The sequence below is a fragment of the Ahaetulla prasina genome, chromosome 2, assembly GCF_028640845.1.
Source record: "Ahaetulla prasina isolate Xishuangbanna chromosome 2, ASM2864084v1, whole genome shotgun sequence".
Classification (NCBI taxonomy): domain Eukaryota; kingdom Metazoa; phylum Chordata; class Lepidosauria; order Squamata; family Colubridae; genus Ahaetulla; species Ahaetulla prasina.
In genome coordinates this window covers 197,850,362-197,871,602 of record NC_080540.1, presented here as the reverse complement: position 1 = coordinate 197,871,602, position 21,241 = coordinate 197,850,362, and the positions used below count along the sequence as shown (strand labels likewise).

Genomic DNA, 21,241 nt, shown 5'->3' with positions numbered 1-21,241 from the left:
TTCAGTGTGAGCCTAAATTTAGTCTTGCTCCACCAACAAGCTGGACTGCCTGGTCCTTGTCCTTTGTTTCGTGCCATTTCATAGGAAGCAGGAACAAAAATAGCTCCAGTGTCACATTCCACGCCTGGAGCTGCACTTTTCTCCCCCACCCCCCACCCACTTTTGACTGCCCTGTTTTAGAAAAAAAAGGAATTCTTTCTTTATGTTTATGTTTGTTCTATCCTATGCCTTGCTTTCTTGCTTTCCATTCCAGCCCCCATCCCAAGCTAGATTGTGTCCTTTTTTTCCAAGAAAAAGGTTGGCAAAAGAAATATAAAAGTATTCTAATTTTGTCCCTTCATAATCTTTATTTTCCCTTTGGAGTAAAGGTGGTATTTTCACCACTGCATACACACATTTCTTTTGTTCTGAGATTTTTTCCCCCTGTTTTTGTGTGTGTGTGTGTGTGTGTGTGTGTGTTTCCTGCAGCACCTGACTGGGCCCTCTCTGGGCACCAAAGTTAGACATGGTTAGGTTGGCTAATACTGCAGAGAATCCCAAGACTAGAGTAAAAAGTGGAAAAAATATCCAGAAAAAGCAATTGCAAACCCTTCTTATATTGTTGCTAAGAGAGCTACATGGCCATGAATTCATTTAGCAGTCAAGCACTACTCAAAATAAATGTTAGCCATTTCCATAGCAGTAACTTAAAGCACCTTCAGAGTCTCATTCATTAATCACTGAAGTGACATAAAGCCTCTCTTTGTTACTGTTATTTGGGCACAAAATGGTTGAATTGGTGTTGAAATGGCTGTAAGTTGCAAGTGGAAAAATGTCTTTTAGCTTTACCTTAAGTAAAACAAATACAGCTTTACTTTTAAAAGCGTGTGTGAAAATATAAGGAAGGAATTTGGTTTCCTGTTCAAAGGGCCAAGCCTGAATGAGCACATCCAGCAGTGAATGAGAATTTGGAGAACGGCCTGGGAGATTACTGAAGGTGCCAGGTCCCCGAAGGCATGCTTTGACTCCGTGCCATTGCTATTTTAAAATGAATACTAGTCACAGTTAGGCAGCCTTAGAAGTAGGATGCTATAAAAATGATTTTGCATTAACATAAACTGATGTGGAATTACATAAAATCCAGCCTCTACTACTTCAAGTGTGAGGTTAGCAATCACACTGTGAATCTTGAAACCTGATACAAATAACACACACACAGTAAGGCCTTTATTTAGTATCCTATGACTGAGTGTTGTATCTATGATTTATGTTGATTGTATTTTAAGATTATAATTATCACTCGTTGCTTGTATGTACATTCAGAGCTTATGCACCAGAGACAAATGCCAAGGGTATGTCCAATCCACTTGGCCAGTAAAGAATTCTATTCTATTCTATTTTCCTATGAGTTATTGGTAGATAGAGAGGATGATTTTAACTGGGAAGGGGAGAGTTTAACTTCCCCTTTTCATTCAACAGAATTTCATTGCCAATGCCTCTCCACCCCCTTTTTTTTTGAGTTTTGAAAAGTTAGGAACAATGAAAGAACCACCTTAGGTAGGAGAGTAAAATGTATTGGTTTGTTTATTTGTTTATATCCCGCCTTTATTCTTTTTACAAATAATTCAAAGTGGTGAACATGTTCAACACACCTTCTTCTTCCTATTATTCCCACAATAACAACCCTGGGAGGTGGATTTGGCTGAGAGAGCGACTGACCCACCCAGAGTCACACAGCTGGCTTTTATGAGGCATGAAAGGCAGGAATTCAGGGGTGAAATCCAGCAGGTTTTAACAGGTTCTGGAAATTTTGAGCAGTTCAGAGAACCAGCAAATATCACCTCTGGTTGGCCCCAGAGTGGGGTGGGAATGGAGATTTTGCAATATCCTTTCCCCAGGAGTGGGGAGGGAATGGAGATTTTGCAATATCCTTCCCCTGCCATGCCCACCAAGCCACGCCCACAGAACCGGTAGGGAAATATTTTGAATTTCACCCCCTGCATGAGTCCATGAGGCAGGACTAGAACTCACAGTCGCCCAGTTTCTGGTGCTTTAACCATTAGACTAAAACGTGTCTAATTGCCAGCCTGTGGATTGGAACTGAAGCTGTTACTACTTTATGTATTTCTAGGAAAAATCTGGGTCCCCAAGCAGAAAGCTATTGATCCAGTTTTGGAAAGTGTAACTCTGGAACCAGAACTGGAGGAAGCCCTGGCAAACGCTTCCGATGCTGAACTCTGCGATATTGCTGGTAAGATGCAAGATCAAACATGTGTTAACTCTGTTTATTTTTTTTTAATTTTATTTATTTTGTCACAACATCATACAAAAAGAATTTATAGTATATAAACATATATATGAGTAAATATTAGGAGGTATAAGCATATATATATATATATATAGGAAGAAGAAAAGAAAAACAATAGGACAGGAACGGTAGGCACGTTTGTGCGCTTATGCACGCTCCTTATGGTCCTCTTAGGAATGGGGTGAGGTCAATAGTAGAAAGTTTTGGTTAAAGCTTTTAGGATTATGGGAAGAGACCACAGAGTCAGGTAAAGTATTTCAAGCACTGATGATTCTGTTACAGAAGTCATATTTTCTGCAATCTAGATTAAAGCGGTTGACATTAAGTTTAAATCTATTAGTTGCTCTAGTATTATTGCAATTAAAGCTGAAGTAGTCTTTAACAGGAAGGACATTACAATAGATGATTCTATGAGTTAAACTTAGGTCTTGTCGAAAGCGACGGATTTCCAAGTTTTCTAAGCCTAGGATTTCAAGTCTGGTGGGATAAGGTATTTTGTTGTTTTCAGAGGAATGGAGAACTCTTCTTGTAAAATATTTCTGGACATGTTCAATTGTATTGATGTCAGAAATGTGGTTGTTACAATTATCGTTACTCTAAAATGCTTTTGAGTTTTTGGCATTAGGACAATTTTTAAAATTTGGGTGGGGGGATAAAACAGTCTCCCTTTGCAGATGAAGAAAATAATCAAATAAACTAATATTCTGCTCCCCCCACACACACTGATCCTGCAGTTGGACTCTTCCCCCCCTCCACCTGGTCATGCAGTTGGGCTCTTCCCTTCACACACACCCCTGATCCTGCAGTTGGGCTGCTGCTCCCCCACCACCTGATCCTGCAGTTGTGTTCTTCCCCCCCCCCCCCCAATCCTGAAGTTGTGTTCTTTCTCCCCCACTGATCCTGCAGTTGGGCTGCTGCTCCACCCCACCCCACACCTGATCCTGCAATTGTGCTCTTCCCTCCCCAGCCCTTCATCATAATTGGTTCATTATAAATAGAAGGTTCCTTGTGCAATTTACAAGATTCTGTAATTACCCCAGACTAATACTGAACTTCCTAAAATATATGCTTCCTTGATCTTGTCTAGCTATGTTGAGTTTGACACTTTTCCAGTATTTAAAAAGTATTTTGACTTGTCCATGAAATCACCAGAAGTCAAGGCTGTGAAAAAGACATCAAAAAACAAAAACACCACAGTAAGGATCAGCAATGGAAGCAACGAATTTTAGATCGATATAGTTTTCTGTCCTAATTTGTTGATTAAGCCACAGTTGGTTGGTTCACTCAACATGCTGAGTCATAAACAATGGCTTGGTTCACATAGCACATCAACAAACTCAAGGATACTACATTATGGCCCCATACAATACGTGAAATTGGACTATAATATGATATAAGTGGCTTTTATTTGAAAGAATAATACAGGCTTTCTCTCTGTGTGTATTATTATTGTTTTCAGCCTCCTTGTAATGACCAGATTTATTGCTGTATTCTTGCTGTATTCTTGCTGTAACTGCAATGGGAAAAGCAGAGTAAGCAGCTGAAGGCTTGAGCTCATAGGCTAAAGTCTCAATCACTCAATTTGCAAGATACAAATATTTGGCTTAGCCCTTTGCCCTCAGTACAATAGAATAATGGCAAAACAAGCTGCTTATTTCCTTCCTTCTTTCAACTTTTCCTACCCTTCTACACAGAAGGTTTTGCTAGGCTTGCCAAGATAGTCCTTTGAAAAAGGCTTGGAAAGCAATTGAGGGTTGATCAGCCAAGCCCACTTCATAAAAAGAAAAGAAAATATAGTGGTTTCTTATTTTCCCCTCCAACCAAGGGTTCATTGCCTGCTGTAAAACTGCCTAAGCCATTTATAATCCAGATAGCCTGGCTCCGAAAGAGCTGGGAAGAACTGGGAAGGGGGTAAGGCAATGTTTCTCAGCTATGTCAACTTTAACATACGGTATGTGGACTTCAACTCCCAGAATTCCCCAGCCAGCACCAGAGAAACACTGGTGTGAAGTAAGTATTATTTCTGAAGATTGGCTGTTTTTTTAAAGCTGATACTGGAATGGGAAAAAAAGTATGATCCATTTAATGCCTTCCCATCTTGCCAGCATAGTATGTTAATTTCACAGGAAGCGTAAAGTCAGACAAGGATTTGAAAAACTGTGAAAAAAGTTAGTAAAGCAGGAAATCATTGAACTTTCTCTAAGAAGGAAAGAAAAGGAGAGACAACTGTGGACTACAGCCACCTATCTCCACAACCCCCATCTCAGACACACCAACAACAGCCAAGTCTCCGACAACTGACCCCATTTCATTGGGTTCACAACCCCTAGTGATCACAGAAAAGGAAGTGCAGGACCTATTTCACAGACAAAAGCCAGGAAAAGCGCCAGGCCCAGACAAGATAACTCCTTCTTGCTTAAAAGTCTGTGCTGACCAATTGGCCCCCATCTTCACCCATATTTTCAATAAATCACTAGAGATGTGCTATGTTCCTTCTTGCTTCAAACGCTCTACCATCATCCCAGTGCCGAAGAAGCCCACCATCAAGGAACTGAATGACTACAGACCAGTTGCTCTAACATCTGTAGTCATGAAAACCTTTGAAAGGCTAGTGCTTTCCTACCTGAAAACCATCACGAATCCGCTTTTAGACCCCTTGCAATTTGCATACCGAGCAAATAGATCAACAGATGATGCTGTTAATATGGCTCTGCACTACATCCTACAACATCTTGAGTCTCCAAAGACCTATGCAAGGGTCCTTTTGTAGACTTTAGTTCAGCATTCAATACCATCATTCCAGACATTCTTCTAACTAAGCTAAACCAGCTACAGGTACCGGAACAGACTTGTAAGTGGATCACAAGCTTCCTAACAAACAGGAAGCAGCAGGTGAAGCTAAGCAAGATCACATCAAATACCTGTACAATTAGCACAGGGCCCCCCCAAGGCTGTGTGCTCTCCCCACTTCTCTTCTCTCTGTATACCAATGACTGCATCTCCAATGATCCATTTGTTAAGCTACTGAAGTTCGCAGATGACACAACAGTGATTGGTCTCATTCGAGACAATGACGAATCCGCATATAGACGAGAGGTCGAACGACTAGCCTTGTGGTGCAACCAAAACAATCTGGAACTGAACACACTCAAAACCGTAGAAATGGTGGTAGACTTTAGGAAAACCCTTCCATACTTCCACCTCTCACAATACTTGACAACACAGTATCAACAGTAGAAACCTTCAAATTTCTGGGTTCTATCATATCGCAAGATCTCAAATGGACAGCTAACATCAAAACATCATTAAAAAAGGACAACAAAGAATGTTCTTTCCCCGCCAACTCACTAAGCTCAAACTGCCCAAGGAGGTGCTGATCCAGTTCTACAGAGGAATTATTGTGTCTGTCATTTGCACCTCTATAACTGTCTGGTTCGGTTCTGCAACCCAACAAGAAAACACAGACTTCAGAGGATAATTAGAACTGCAGAAAAATAATTGCTACCAACTTGCCTTCCATTGAGGACCTGTATACTGCACGAATCAAGAAGAGAGCCGTGAAAATATTTTCAGATCCCTCGCATCCTGGACATAAACTGTTTCAACTCCTACCCTCAAAACGACGCTATAGAGCACTGCACACCAGAACAACTAGACACAAGAACAGTTTTTTCCCGAAGGCCATCACTCTGCTAAACAAATAATTCCCTCAACACTGTCAGACTATTTACTGAATCTGCACTACTATTAATCGTTTCATAGTTCCCATCACCAATCTCTTTCCATTTATGACTGTATGACTATAACTTGTTGCTGGCAATCCTTATGATTTATATTGATATATTGATCATCAATTGTGTTGTAAATGTTGTACCTTGATGAACGTATCTTTTCTTTTATGTACACTGAGAGCATATGCACCAAGACAAATTCCTTGTGTGTCCAATCACACTTGGCCAATAAAATTCTATTCTATTCTATTCTATTCTATTATTTTACTGGGAGAAACCTATGGACTTTTTCAAATATAGCAAACAAAATGGGCAGAATTTTTATATGAGTAAAGCATACTGAAACTTCCTCCTTGGTGAAGCAAATTTGTTGTTAAAATACAGTAAATCCTTGATTTAGTGGGCTTGGTATACAGTGAACATTTTTGTCATATTTTGACTTCACCTCTACTCTGTCCATTAAATTGACAGCTTCAAGATATAACAAAACACTTATTTTATCAATTACATAGTTACAGTATATAAGTGAGATAAATCAAAGCAAATGATGGAAATGTGGGTTTAATGGACATCCATTTTCCCTGAATGGCCCAGTCAATCCAAATGTCTATATTTTGATGCTCTGTAATCCATGGTGCCTAAAAATATCGGCTCTTCTCTTCCTCTCTATGATGTCACAATTCAGGTTCATGTGGAGAAAGAAGTATGAGAAACCAGCATGTATCTCTTTGTTCGATTCATATACTGCCTTTTCTTCTGGGACTCAGAGCTATCTTTTTCACCATTCCTTCTCTTCTGAGCTTGGCTTTATTCTCCAAAAGTGTGAATTAACCCTCATCTCTCTGATTTTACTAAAATCCCCCTCCCTTTATTCAGCTCAAGTTCCCTGAAGCAACCCCATTCCTGCCTTAACTATGTCTGTTTTTTCCAGCCTGCTGCCTCTTCCTCTCATATTTCCATGACATCATCCATCTCAGCAGAAGTTGCAGAAGGACTGTAAGAGAGCCATGCTGGTGACCTCATAGTCCTGCTTTATGAATGCAAGACTGCATTAGGCCTGCCGCGCTCCCCGCTACCCAAAACTATTTTGCCGCTTTAGCATTTTATTCTTTTTGCACAAACTGGATTGTGAATTGGAGTTTCCACCAAAGGCTCGCTCATTGGTTTCTACGTTTCCTTCATCACATGCAGACTGGCAAAGTGGAATATTCTCACTCCCTATGCGCTCATGAATAAAGATCTGCCAAGAACTTGTATTAAAATGGCAAATGGGTAGGCAGTTAATGAATGCACCCCAAGCTTATGCCAAGATGGGATATTTACTAACAATTAGTTCTGCATATCTAAAAGAGCAATAACTGATTGTTCTACCCAAAGAAAGTATAGATTTTTCTCTGCCCTTTCCAAAAACAAATACATGGGTAATATTCCAGGAGTTCCAAGAGCCGCTTATGCATATTTACATAAAAATACATCTACATACCATATTTGTGCTGGCAATTTGGTGCACTGCTCATCCACAATATTTAGTGCATGACCCTTGCCTTACTCTGTCCTCCAATAATTTTCTGGTAGGCCTGAGTAATTCTGTTATCTCTTTGAATTGAATTTATGAGCCATGGTGGCGCAGTGGTTAGAGTGCAGTACTGCAAGCTACTTCTGCTGATTATCGGCTGCCTGCAATTTGGCAGTTCAAATCTCACCAGGCTCAGGGTTGACTCAGCCTTCCGAGGTGGTTAAAATGAGGACCCAGATTGTTGGGGGCAATATGCTGACACTGTAAAGCATTATATAAGTCTATTGCTATTTATTCCTATGGCTGCTTCTGGTGCCAAGATAACAGAATGAGATATCTAACAAAACAATTAGTAAAATCTCTGCATGAGTCACTGCGTTGAGACCTTGCTTTGTTTTAATGAAATAAATGCAAGAACGTAATGATTGCAGTTAAGTTCCCCAGTTCAGTTTAATTCTTCTTAGACCTGGTACCTTCTAAATTAAACTATTTTAAGATGTGAAGATTTAGTAGATTTTCAGTTTTATTCTGAAGAGAATGCTGCATCAATTGTTTGGGATAAATTATGGTATCTCATAGCAAATCCTGTGTATGTAACACTTCAAGGGACCAGATTATAATATATGATGTATATGCAGGTAGTCCTTGATTTACAACCATCCATTTAGTGACTGTTTGAAGTTTCAATTGTGTTTTAAAAAGTGACCTATGATTTTTTTTTCACATTTACAACCATTGCAGCATCCCTGCAATCATGTGTCCAAAATTTGGATGTTTAGCAACTGGCAGGTATTTATGATGGTTGAGTGTCCCGGGATCATATTTTGCCACCTTCTAACAAGCAAAGTCAAAGGGGAAGCCAGATTCACTTAACAATTTTAACAGAATTTTTGGGTTAAATTGTGGTCATAATTCAAGGACTACCTGTGGTACAACTTTGCTTGGAAGACTACAATATACTGTAATAATTTGCATAAGTATATTCAGCAGAAATCTTTGGAGATGAGCAGTCCTTCAAATAGGCTTATTCCATGAAGAGACTTAGAAGTCATAACCAGCATTGTGACTTGTATCCATAAATCTATTGGCCACAAGATCAGCTTGTAGAGCGTAAAGTGTACCTTACATTGCACTGCTGTATTCTGGACCAGCTACAGTTTCTAAGTGGTCTTCCAGAGCAACCTCATGTAAAGAACATTGCTGTTGTCCAATTGGTAGATAAAATAAGGTCTGTTTCATTAGCTTGCTTCTTTAAGTTCATCCAGTGGGGCTCCAGACATCTCTTTGGGAGCTTTATCTCCTGGAGTTCCTTGGTAAGCCAAGGTGCAGTCTACAATTGGCAAACAAGAAGAGGCCATGAAGGACAAAATGGTCCAACATCCAATCATTACAGGCTGTGACCAAGGCCTCTGCCAAACTGCCCACTCTTGTTCTGCAATCTCTCTGGACTCATAAACTGCTTAGGGCAAACCAGTCAAATAGGCTTTATCTACCCACAGCACAGCAGATGGAGGTGTGGCACCAGTAAGCCAGAGAAGCCCATCAGAGAGGCAGGAATTTCTTCCAAATTGTTTTAGAAGCAGAGGCCTCATTGATTCTTGGGCTAAAACCATACAGAAATGGAAAAGACGATTAGTGAAACCATAGGCCTGCTGTTTATAAGAGATGACTTGATATCTATGAAATCTCAAGTTGAACTGATAAATTATTTATTTATAGATTGTTTTATTCTTATTTTTGGGGGCTATTTTTTCTAAGCAGTGATTTTCCAAGTATATACAAGATGTTAGGATTCTCAGCATTTTAAGACTCCTAATTGAACAGGTAACAGTAGTGTGGAGACATGGGTATATAGAGGCCCATGTCCAAAAAGTTGGTCTATCGTCAACAAGTTTTCCTTTCTTGTACAACCAGCCATAGGAATGTGTAGTACCTCCAGGACATATTTCCATGAGACACAACTGGTAGAAAACTTCCACATCCCTCATTAGCACACAAAGCAAAAGGGAAAACATGGCACCGAGTCCATTGTAAGATGTACTGTAAGGGATTCTATCCCCCTTCTGGGATATTACAAGAGACCAATTCAGTAATGTTTCTTTAAGAAACTTTAATTGGGAAGCCATAGACTAGAAACAAAAAAAAATATTTTGTAATTATTTTGATATTTTAAAATATATATCTGATTGTATTTTAATATATATACTGTATGTACTAGGTTTTTTTAAAAAAATGCATTTCAGCAAGATAGATAGATAGACAAACAGATCCTTTGCAACTGAACGTCTGACTCTGAGCTTTCTGCTGCTTGTTAAAGAACTTCTGGAGCATGATCAAATCTAGTGTTAGTAATAAAGCAAATTAAATAGAGAAATATATATTTTATATAAAGAGAAGACAATTTGGAAATGCTATTTTCTCCTGAATCAACAAGAATACAGCTTATTCCATTATCTGCGCACTAATGAGTCTTTTTTGGGACTGTAGTCTTAGTCATTCAACTAATGATTGAATATTTTGTTAAGGATTTACAAAAATTGTAGGTGGCAGGCAGTGATTTAGAAAAGAGCTAGTTCATTTTCATTCAAATGCAAGTCTGGAATGCCTGCTCTAAGATGGTGCTGATGCAATATGTACAGTATATACAAATAACTGGCTAAAATATGTAATTATCACTTATGGTACTGCAGAACTTACTATATTCCTAACAAAAAGTTGCCATCAAATGTACAGCTGTCCAGAATGTTGCATGTTTCCTAATCTAGATTCGGATATAGCTTTATAAAATATTTGTGTGTGTGTGTTATTGAAAGCATGTCAGAATAAAATGCTAGGTGTGAACTAACTCTGTGATCAAATAAGCTTTTATTTATTCTGAGACCAACAAGACAACTTATTGTGTGTGTGTATTTCTTCTATTCAGTAATGTCTGATTCTTGGACACTGCCAGGTCAAATCCCAGCAATTTTCTTGGCAAGGTTTTTCAGAAGTGGTTTGCCATTGCTTCCTAAGACTGAGAGAATGCATCTCACTTCGTTAAGCTCTTGCAGATTTTGGGAGTAGCTCAGATTCTGCTCATACTGGAATTAGAGGACAAATGTGACTCAGGCTTTGCTAAATGGTAATGCATTACTGCAAAGAGCTCACTTGGTAAGATATAGCAATTTGCCAAGTATTGCAGAGAACTGTATTTATCCCAGTCCTGTTTCCCATAGTGGGTGGATGCAGTGAAATTCTCTTAGATTTAATGGGATATGCAGGTCATAGTCACATCAGTTAGGAATCCATTGATAATGGATCAGTGGTGGGATTCAATTTTTTTTATTACAGGTTCTATGGGCGTGGCTTGGTGGGTGTGGCATGGCTTGGTGTGCGTGGCAGGGGAAAGCTACTGTAAAATCTCCATTCCCACCCCACTCCAGGGGAAGGTTACTGCAAAATCCCTATTTCCTCCCGATCAGCTGGGACTCAGGAGGCAGAGAATAGATGGGGGCAGGGCCAGTCAGAGGTGGTATTTACCGGTTCTCCGAATTACTTAAAATTTCCGCTACCGATTCTCCAGAACTGGTCAGAACCTGCTGAATACCACCTCTGTAATGGATAATTAATTATCCAATGTAGCATGTTGCTGCTTATGTAAAAAACAACAAAAACCCCTTTAATTAGCCAAAACATTATGAAGAAATAAGGAATCACATCCTGTTTGAACATACAAGCTGTGTTGAGCTTCAATTGATCTTCTCAATATTCCCTTTCAAAATAAATATTTTATTACTATTATTTCATATTTTTTCTAGGCTACTGAGTGTCTTGGCCAGATTATCACTTTCCCAGGAATGACAAATCTATAAATTTATTTAACTTTGTTTTCTCTTATTTTTCTTCTTCTCTCATGTAGCTATTCTTGGCATGCATACGTTGATGAGTAACCAACAATATTATGAAGCACGAGGGACTACAACTATAGTCAACAAAGAAGGATTGGACAGTAAGTAAGGTTTACAACACTACTTTGTTAATCTAACAAAGGGAGTCAAGAGCAGCAGTGTTATAATTATAGTTAATAAAACAGTATAGATTCAGATTAAATCCAGATTCAAGAGAGGAAAACAGATTCAGAATATGTGAGAATGCTCGTGTCATACTCTATAAAGGCACGTTAATTCAAAAGGTATGTATGTTTCCACACACTATTCAGAATCACTTTTCCCCTTCAAATCCAGATAATTGTCCAACACATATATTTGGTCCCCCCCCCCCATTCTGTGTGTCCCTACATTTAATGAAAAGAACAGAAGGTAGTGAAAACAAAGGAATAAGCATGAGTTGCAAGTGGCTCCAAATATCAGAGTCCTTTTGAAGATCAGTCTAAGAATTAGCTTGCTATTTGGGAGACTTTTCTCCTGTTGAATTTAAAGTTTCTGTAATATTAAATAGGAATGCTTTTCTCCCAACCTTTCTCCATACTTTTTTCTTTCTTTCTCTTGCCTTCTCTTAATAAGCATCTCTAAAATCCAGTGCTTTCATCAAAATTACAAAAGCAGTCTTGTGGTGTTTGCAAAGCAAGTTTTGCCCCTTTGTGTACATTTGTGAAATTACAACATAGAGCTTTTGTAGACCGTACCTTTTAATCACTGAATCTTCCTTTTCTTTCTCAGAACAACTTTCCTGTTGCTCCAGTTCTATTCTAGTTATTTCTTTTTCTCTCTTGGGTGTATGTTACTATTGGAAGAACAAAAGGGAAAGTGTCTGGATGTGTTTGTGAGAATGATTTGCATTTCTGAGTAAGAGATAGAATAGTTGATATCTGTAGTGTTAATTAAATTTGTGAATACAGCATCTTATTTTACAAGCAATAATTTTAATTAGTAGTTCTTAATTCAGTTTTAACACCTTTTTTCCAGAGTTCCTGCTCTGTTTTTGAAGTATCTATACACAGAGAGAGAAAGATTCAAGTAGATCAGTGGCTTATTGTCAGGGCAGTAATAATGTCCAAATTTGGTTTCAATTGAAGTAAGCAAACCTAGTTTGATAAGATGGAGATGCTGGGTATTGGATTTGCTGGATTTATAGATTTTCTTCTCCTTGGCTTTTCTTTCAGAGAATCATCTTTAATTTTTAGGTAAAGATGCTAATGGCACTTTTGTAATGTGCATCCATAATGTGAATCCATATCTCCATCTTTGGGGTCATATGGCCTGGGAAAAATCATTTCTTTGAAATAATCCCCAGAGAATATTACTGATTAATACTTTATGTTTAGAATTGATTATAGAGAAACATGTTCTCTACAGAGCAGATCACTTGAGAATGTTGGAATTATTCATAGTGTAGAAATGTTAAATTTATTTGTACGGAGTTTCAGAAAAATACACATTTCAGAACTGATCAAAGAAATACTTTTTCTAAATACATGCTTATATAATACGAAAAATTTCCCCCTATTTTTTGGTGAGGGTAGTCTTTTTCATGACATACAATTTGTCATTGTTCACTAAGGAAGCACATAGACTGTCAATGTCTACAATGAATGTAGATTTCACTTTGAAAAGAAAGAAGTTATGATGAAGTACAGAAAAAAGCTTTTCTTCCTGGCATGCAGTTTATGCACCCAAAAAATTTCCAAACATGAATTTCAGAAAACAAGACATTCAAATGTATTTCCCCTTTTCTTTGGTCTCTAAACTGAATTTTTTAAAAAAATAATAATTAAATCTTAAAAACACAGTCCAAACAAAATCTATAAATCATACTATTCTCTCAGTACAGCTGCCAAGAGACATGAGACATTATTATTGTATACATTTATTTTTTAAACTTATTTAAATTCCAATTTTTCAACATGGCTTAAAAAGACATATGCTTTCATCTATCTGTTCTGTGCATCTGTAAGAGGCATGTGAAAGCATTTTTAAAGAAAATAGAATTAAAAAGCAGCTTAGTTATTAAACTACCAAAGCTGAGCCTGTTCCATGTCTTTCTATACAACTTTGTAGATATTTTCGTCATCAGTTGGCCAATAAGAATTTAAAACTGTATCAGTGATTGTTTGGTACTGAACTTATTTTAATTTATTTTCATAAGAATCCAGCATCAGAAAATCAAATTCTTCCATTTATACCCTGAGTGAAATAAATGCTATTACAAATATTGTAAGCTTTAGGAAATCAGGGTTGAAGCCTACAAGATGAATAAGAGTGAAGCTACTATTGTTTCTTCATTGTAACACTAATGACTGGTCAGAAGCAAATGGACATGGATCTTTATCTCTTTCACTCATGTAGGTATAATTAAGCCCACCCAGTATAAACCGGTTCCTGATGAGCCAAATTCAACCAATGTAGAAGAAACTTTGGAACGAGTCAAAAACAATGATCCAGAACTTCAGGAAATTAATCTCAATAATATTAAGGTATGATTTCCTTTCTATCTGGGTTTGCTATAAGTAGGCAGAAGGGGCAAAATTTGTACTATGGTCTACTAAATTAGTCTGAGTCATACCTGACATTATGAATTTTTTGGCAATTATTGACTTCCTTGCTTAGCAACAGAAATTCAGGTTCCAATTGTGGTTGTAAGACAAGGACTGCTGTACAGAAATATACTTTTTTGGGGTTTCTTCACAATAAAGAGGCTTGCTATTGACAACTGCCTCAAAGATTTTTATAAGATGTTGTAGGCTAACCTTGAATGGTTTTCCATTCAAATTGGACTTGCATGACTTTTTTTCAAGCTCAACCAAGGTTTGCTATATGCTGCCATTTGCATTCCACTCTCCATGAACCAGGAAGCTCTAGAGCCGTGATGGTGAACCTATGGCACGTGTGCCACAGATGGCACACAGAGTCCTCTGTGCAGGCATGTGAGCCATCGCCCCAGCTCTGCTCCGCCGTGCATGTGCATGCGCCTCCCGCTGGCCAGCTGGTTTTCAAGTCTCTGCCACTCATGCTGGGGGGCAGGGCACATGCGGGAGATGCATGTGCATGCGCGCGGGGGGGGTGCATGCAGGGGTCACGCGTGCATGCGGGGAGTGGGGTGTGTATGGGGGTGTGCATGCATGTGCAGGGGGTAGGGTTCACGCAGGGTGGCGGAGTTGGTCATGCACAGATTGCATTATGGGTGTGTGCTCACACATGTGCATGCTTTCGGCACTTGGTGCCGAAAAGGTTAGCCATCACTGCTCTAGAGAATAAAGGCAATGACTTTTCCCTCCATTACTTGAATTGACTTGTTGAAAAGGTATCTTTTTCACACCAGAACTATAATTGAATCATGAAGTAGAAGTTAAACTGAGATGGTAGTTCTAAAACAATATATACATCATTCTTTCCATTAAAAAGCAGTCAATCATTTCAGAGAAAATATACTTGGCATTAATGTGACAGATGCTTTCCCTGTCTATCTCTCTGATACTTAACATATGAAATAAAGCTGATGCTGCAAAGAAAACCAAGTTATTTCCACATGTTTTGTTCCAGACACATTTGTGAGTATAATTCTAAATCAAGGAAGAATCTAAACATGTCAGAAGGACCAAAAGAACATACTACTTTCCAAGTGCAGTTCCTTTATTTTCTTTGCAATATGTTTTACCACTGTTTTATTCTACCTGTTTTAAAATGAAATTGAGATTCCTACCTTCTGTTCTTACTCCTCACTATCCAGGCAAGATGGGTGGTGTGTAAATTAAATAAATAAAATAAAATGATTTCGAATGGGTTTATTTTTTGTTTAAGAACTCAGCAGGGGAAAGGTAGCATAAGAGCACAGAACTGACATGTTTGAAATGATTTAAAGGGCGTCACTGGATTTAGGAGATCCATGATTCTTTTGAATTTATGGTTGTGTCCCAGTAAAAACAGCTCATATCACCCTTGTCTGATGTTTCTCTTTTAAAGGATATCCCTGTACCTATTTTGAAAGCCTATGCTGAAGCTCTGAAGACTAACACCTATGTGAAAAAGTTCAGCATAGTAGGAACAAGAAGTAATGACCCTGTTGCTTTTGTAAGTGTCAGATGACTTGTACCTAATCTTCTCAGGAAAGCTTTTATTGGGATTGCTTCCTTTAATGGCATCCTATTTGGTTGAAATCCAAGTCTCATATAAGAACGCTGCCTTTTCCCAAGTGAGTTCAGAAGAAGGTGATCAAGATGGGGAGGAGACTGGAAACCAATTCCTGTGAGGAACAGTTAAAAGACCGAGTACATTCAGTCTGGAAATGAGATGATTGAAAGAAGATGTGATAGTAGTCTTCAGAAGTAGTATTGTCATATAGAGGAGGGAGTGAACTGGTTTTCTTTTGTGCTAAAAACTAGGCCGAGAAACAATGGATGGAAACTATAGAGAAGGACATTCTGATTAGTCATGAGATTGATTGATTTTAAGGAATTTCCAGGTAATAAGAGTAATTCCAGTAATAATAATAATCATTGGAATAGGTTGCCTCATGAGGTAGCATATTTTTCTTCACTGGAGCTCTTCAAACACAGACTGAGTAGCCCTCTGCTTTAGCAGTTCCTGCAGTGACCAAGAAATTGGAACTATATCGTTCTTTCACATAGCTCTTTGAACTATACTATTTCTTATTCAATAGTTCTGGTTTTCTTCTAATGAATCATACTTGTTATAAGCTGTTGGTTTGAGTTATGACAGACGTGGTTGACAGAAACAGAAGAAATTGGGGCAATGGGTAAAAAAGTAAGGGGATTGAGTGCATTACGCTTCCAAGCTGTCAACCTCTGAGGAACTCATTCTATAAATTCTACAATGGAAAGATCCACTGAGAGACTGCAGGTTCTTAAAAGAATACAAATCGCTAGAGCTAAAATATGGTCCCTTTAAGAAGGTAACTTATACTCCTGAGGGTTGTCATATGTTCAGTCTTAAACTGATTTTAGGTTCCTTGGTAGCAGAGCTGTTCTCTTTACAAAGAACTCTCTATGGCTGAATTCTCAGGATAATCATTAACCAAATTTGAGGATTTCTATTGTTGTGAATGAAGGTAAATATATGTGTCGCAGGATAATGTTGCAGGATCCAAACTGAGTCAGTCACTGGGACCAAAGCTTTATTCTTTCAAGCCTTTTGGCTCGTGCTAGAGCCGGTCATCAGGGAACATCTCTGGAGACAGAGAGGTTCCCCAGTGATGAACTCCAGCACAAGCCCGAAAGCTTGAAAGAATAAAGCTTTGGTCCCGGTGACTGGTTCAGACTGGATATCTGCATTTCTGTTGTTATCCTCCTAGCTGATTTCCAGTCACTAAAAGCTAATTTCTATTTTCACAATATAAAATAATCTTATGTTAATTTGTTCATTATTAGATTTATATTCTGCCTTTGCTTTGTACAACTTCCTTGGGCAGCTGTGAGCTAAACTAGCTAAGAGTCTAATTCAGCAGGGCCCCACTAATGTTCCTCACAACAACAACCCGGTGATGTGTCAGAGCTTCCTTGTGGGTTTCTCAGAGTCACCCAAAAGATAAAATAGAAAACTCTGGTTTGAGTCAGTATTTTAGTTAACTTGTGATAAAAAAAAGCATTCTTGTATTAATGATGCTGTCATTGAACTTTTGCTTAAATTTATTAGCAACAGTAATAATATACGAGTATTTTGCTTTTCTCTTTGTCTTCTCTTTCATTGGAAGGCGTTGGCAGAAATGATAAAAGAAAACAGCGTATTGAAGAGCTTAAATGTGGAATCAAATTTTATTACTGGATCTGGAATCCTGGCCCTGATAAAAGCACTGCAGAATAACACAACACTAATTGAACTCAAAATTGACAACCAGGTAACCTGTGTAGAAGAAGATCAGCTTCCACCAGATTTTACAGTCCAAGCAATAACCTCCACTTCCATTTTGATTCTGGGCTTTGTATTACAACACTGAGATAGGAGGACACTTGAGGATATCCAGGGGGAGCAGCCAATGAGCATTACATATGCTTGGCATTTACATTCAGCTTAAAGGTGGAACAGGTCTGTCCAGATCAGTATGTCTTATCTTGGCAACTTGAGGCTGTGTGAACCTCAACTCCCAGAATTCCCCAGCCAGTATACTAGCTGAGGAGTTCTGGGAGTTGAAGTCCTCACAGCCCAAGCTGCAAAGGTTGAGAAACACTTGTCCAGACTGTAGACAGGGATGATGGATGCTTCCAGGTGGCTATAGTGCTCCAGAAATGCTATGTGTGCTTTCACTCTTTGCTATCCTCAATCAAAGGCTTCTTGTATGGGGGAAGGGTCATACCTGGCATAAAATGTCTTATTCTATCATGTGACTCCTTAAATTTTTGATTGCTAGAGCAATATATTATTAGAGCACTGGTTCCAGAGAATTTTCAGTCTAGATTCCTTTAGGGTCAAACTTCTCTGGGCCTTAATTTTTCCCAAACAAACCTGGGACTCCAAGATTACAAATAACCTTATTAGCCTTTCTTTATAGTTTCAGTAGGTTATCATTCCTCCCATCCCAGTCATGGGCAACCCTTCCTCCTATTGTATCTTCCCCTTTTCTAGCATAATAGAGGAGGGAGATTCTGCTATCTTCTGATGAACTTTCTCCTCTGTACTGCCACATCACGTAGACATAAATCTGCAGAATAAGCAACTAAAATTCAAAAGTCTTCCATGCTATTTTTTCTATTCTTTTTAAAGTGCCAGCTTTTGGGCAACAAGGTAGAAATGGAGATCGCCAGTATGTTAGAAAAAAACACCTCTCTGTTGAAGTTTGGTTATAACTTCACTCAACAGGGACCCAGACTTCGGGCATCCAATGCTATGATGAACAACAATGACCTAGGTGAGATTTTTTTTCTCTCTTAGAAGTATGGGTTCTTGGGGTGGACGTGACCTTACTTCTTGACCCGTTTATCCAAGAGATGACATGGTTATATATTAGCTTTCTTTAACTGGTCACGTCTGATTGAAAATTCTGGGAGTTGTAGTCCAGCACTACTAAAGAACATCAGGTTGGGAACGATGTTGTTTATTGGCTCCCTAGTAGGCAGAAGAGATTGCTTTCTTGTTATCTTTTTGTAGTTGCCATCAGTTTTCCTTCATTCAATATCTATGGGGGTGGGGGAGTGCTGGGTTCATATGTGGGTAGGGTTTGTTTGAGGAGTGGAGGATGAATGTTGCCTGAGATCATATTTTTCAAAGGAATATCACAAATTGTGATATTAAAAGGAGGGAGAGCAAGATTCTACCTAGAAATATAAAAGAACAAGCAAGCAAACAAATTCAAGAAATGGACTCTTTGATTAGAGTTGCAACTAAAGTTCCTGTTTCAGTTGGAAGCTTTGTAATATGTGGAAAGGTAGATTATTATTTCTGGGTTTTTTTTAAATGAAAAAGTATCAGACTTTTAAAACGTGGTCTCTTTCCCTTAACTTCCTGGCTGCTATTCCTGCAGTATTCAAAGTATGAGTTTGGGATTGATTTTGTTTAGTTTTTTGATGTTGCCAAATTTTTCAGGGAAAAAAACAAGCTTATACCAAGTGGGATATAATTAGTGTTAGATGAACCTGCCTTCAGATGATTCAAGTCGTTGGTCTGGACCAATATTACCTGCTAACTTAACTTGCAATATTTCTTCATGGACTTGGAAATCCTTTTATAGAAATTATTTGTATTCAGTCAGGAATAGTTTGCATGTAAAGCATGCAGCATATATAGAATATACAGATAGATTACAGACTCTCCAGCTCACAAACAGTGGAAAATCTTGACCTCTTGTGGAACTACAAATTCGCTTAAGCGTTTCACTAGTGCTCATGGTCAAAGATCAAAGATCACACCTATTAACAAAGGACCTGCTCTGCAAAATATGTTGTTCCTGTATTATATTGCATTCATGAAAATATGAAGAAGAGACTATATGCAAGTCAGGGTTGAACTGTGGAGCCTTTGATGCTCTCTGAGCTTGGTTGTTTGCTTTCATACATTTCATTACTGATGATATTACCTAGTTAGGTAATGAGACATGTGCAATCAAACAGCCATGCTCAGAGAATATCAAGGATTCCACAATAGTTGAAGCTTCTGTCATTAATTAGATGGGCATAGGTCAGGGGTCGGCAACCTTAAACACTCCAAGAGCCTTTTGGACCCATTTCCCACAGAAAAGAAAACACCAGGAGCCACAAAACCTTCCAGTGCCTGAATATTTCCTGAGCGGCCACAGAACTAGCATATGTAGTTGAATTAAACGTTCTGTTTTCTTCTGAAACTTTTCTTTTCTTGGATTTATCCATGGTTGGCTTACCAGGAGTCAAAAAGCTCAATAAATTGTGTGCCGGTGGGTATCACACATTGGCAGTTGTAATATTTTGAGCGACAGGGAGCCTCAGCAGAGGGATGAAAGAACCACATGTGGCTCCAGAGCTGCAGGTTGCTGACCCCTGGCATAGGTAATAGCAAGGAAGAGCCCTATTACATGGGGAGCAAGCTATCACAATTATTTATTAGTCCAGATTTTGTAAGTAGAAACTGATTTCAATTGGCTGGGGAATGGTCTCAATTGACCTCCTTGGTGCAAAAGCTCTACAGAAAATATCTGACTTAGTTCTTATTTGCAGCTCGTATACATCGAAGTGATGGTCCCTGACATAACACCTCAGCCCTGGAACTGGAAGATGTATAAGTATTTCCCTGCAATGCCCTCTTGGCAATTCCTTTACTCTCCTTCCCAGATTGGGAACGAGTAATGCTTCTCTGCTATTCCACTTGGTTCTGACTGTCCTCTTCCACTTCTGTTCAAAGATTTCTCTAGGATGTCCTTTGATTCTTCAGAAATAGCTGCCTCATTGGAAGAAAAATACCTCCTATCTTCATGGTTGAATGACTGTGACTCACTCTTTCATTCTGTCCTTGCTCTTCCTTTGCCTTTTGCTTACTTATGTGATTTACTTTTGCAATTGAATATCATGTGATTTCATCTGGGAACAATAGTTGCTTAAAAACAACCTTCCTCAATGTAGAATCTACATTGTAGACAGTCCCAAAGGGTTTCAGCCCAAGCACAGAACATGTGGCTAGCCAACCAGGACTAGGATAAATGAGGTTAGATGGTATTCTCCAGATATCATACCCTCTTTTAAAGGGTTGCCTTTATTGTAATGCCAGCAATTCAATCTGATAAAAACAGGGCAGCACTTATTTTTGTCAGGAAAAAAAACACCTGGTGTGTCTGTTTTGTGAAGAGCTACTTCAACAGCTGGCATTTAACTTGATTTTTCCAACTGAGTGAAGATGTTTTAAATGTTTATTCCCATGTATAATGTCTGGATCTTCCACAATGAAAAAAAAAAATTCAGACTGTTGATCCTTTCAACCCTAAACTAGACCTGTCTTTTGCACCATTTCCATTCAGTTGTAACTCTTCTAATTACAGTTGCTTTCCCCCAAAGAATCGTAAGTGGGAAACTGCAACCAGAGTTACTTAATTAAGAATCCAATTGGAACTAATTTCTGCAGAAATTTGGATGATGAGAGAAGAGGGTAAAACAAACATTGTGGAGTCTGGTTTTATTTTTAGTCTAACTGCAATGGACAGTGACATTTTCTAGGCCAGGGTCTTTCAAACTGGGTTCTGCAAGGACTTAAACTGAGTTTTGTGGAACTAATGGGATTAAAAACCTCTGCAAGGAACAAAGGAGATAAAGAAGTTTGAATACAGTTGACCATCTGTTCCCACCTTAACAATGCTCTT

The 21,241-nt window shown here is 38.6% G+C and overlaps 1 protein-coding gene across 2 annotated transcripts in view; it reads left to right on the top strand.

Annotated features, from left to right (window-relative positions):
* Positions 1–21,241, top strand: part of TMOD1 (tropomodulin 1) — a 34,527-nt gene that overhangs the window by 11,836 nt on the left and 1,450 nt on the right. The window contains exons 4-9 of one of the 2 annotated variants that reach the window (XM_058169290.1): positions 2,111–2,230; positions 11,433–11,522; positions 13,819–13,946; positions 15,433–15,540; positions 17,180–17,323; positions 18,187–18,331. In XM_058169290.1, the coding sequence (XP_058025273.1) occupies positions 2,111–2,230; positions 11,433–11,522; positions 13,819–13,946; positions 15,433–15,540; positions 17,180–17,323; positions 18,187–18,331 (735 nt within the window). The remainder of the gene's footprint in view (positions 1–2,110; positions 2,231–11,432; positions 11,523–13,818; positions 13,947–15,432; positions 15,541–17,179; positions 17,324–18,186; positions 18,332–21,241) is intronic. The other variant, XM_058169291.1, reaches the window with a different exon arrangement.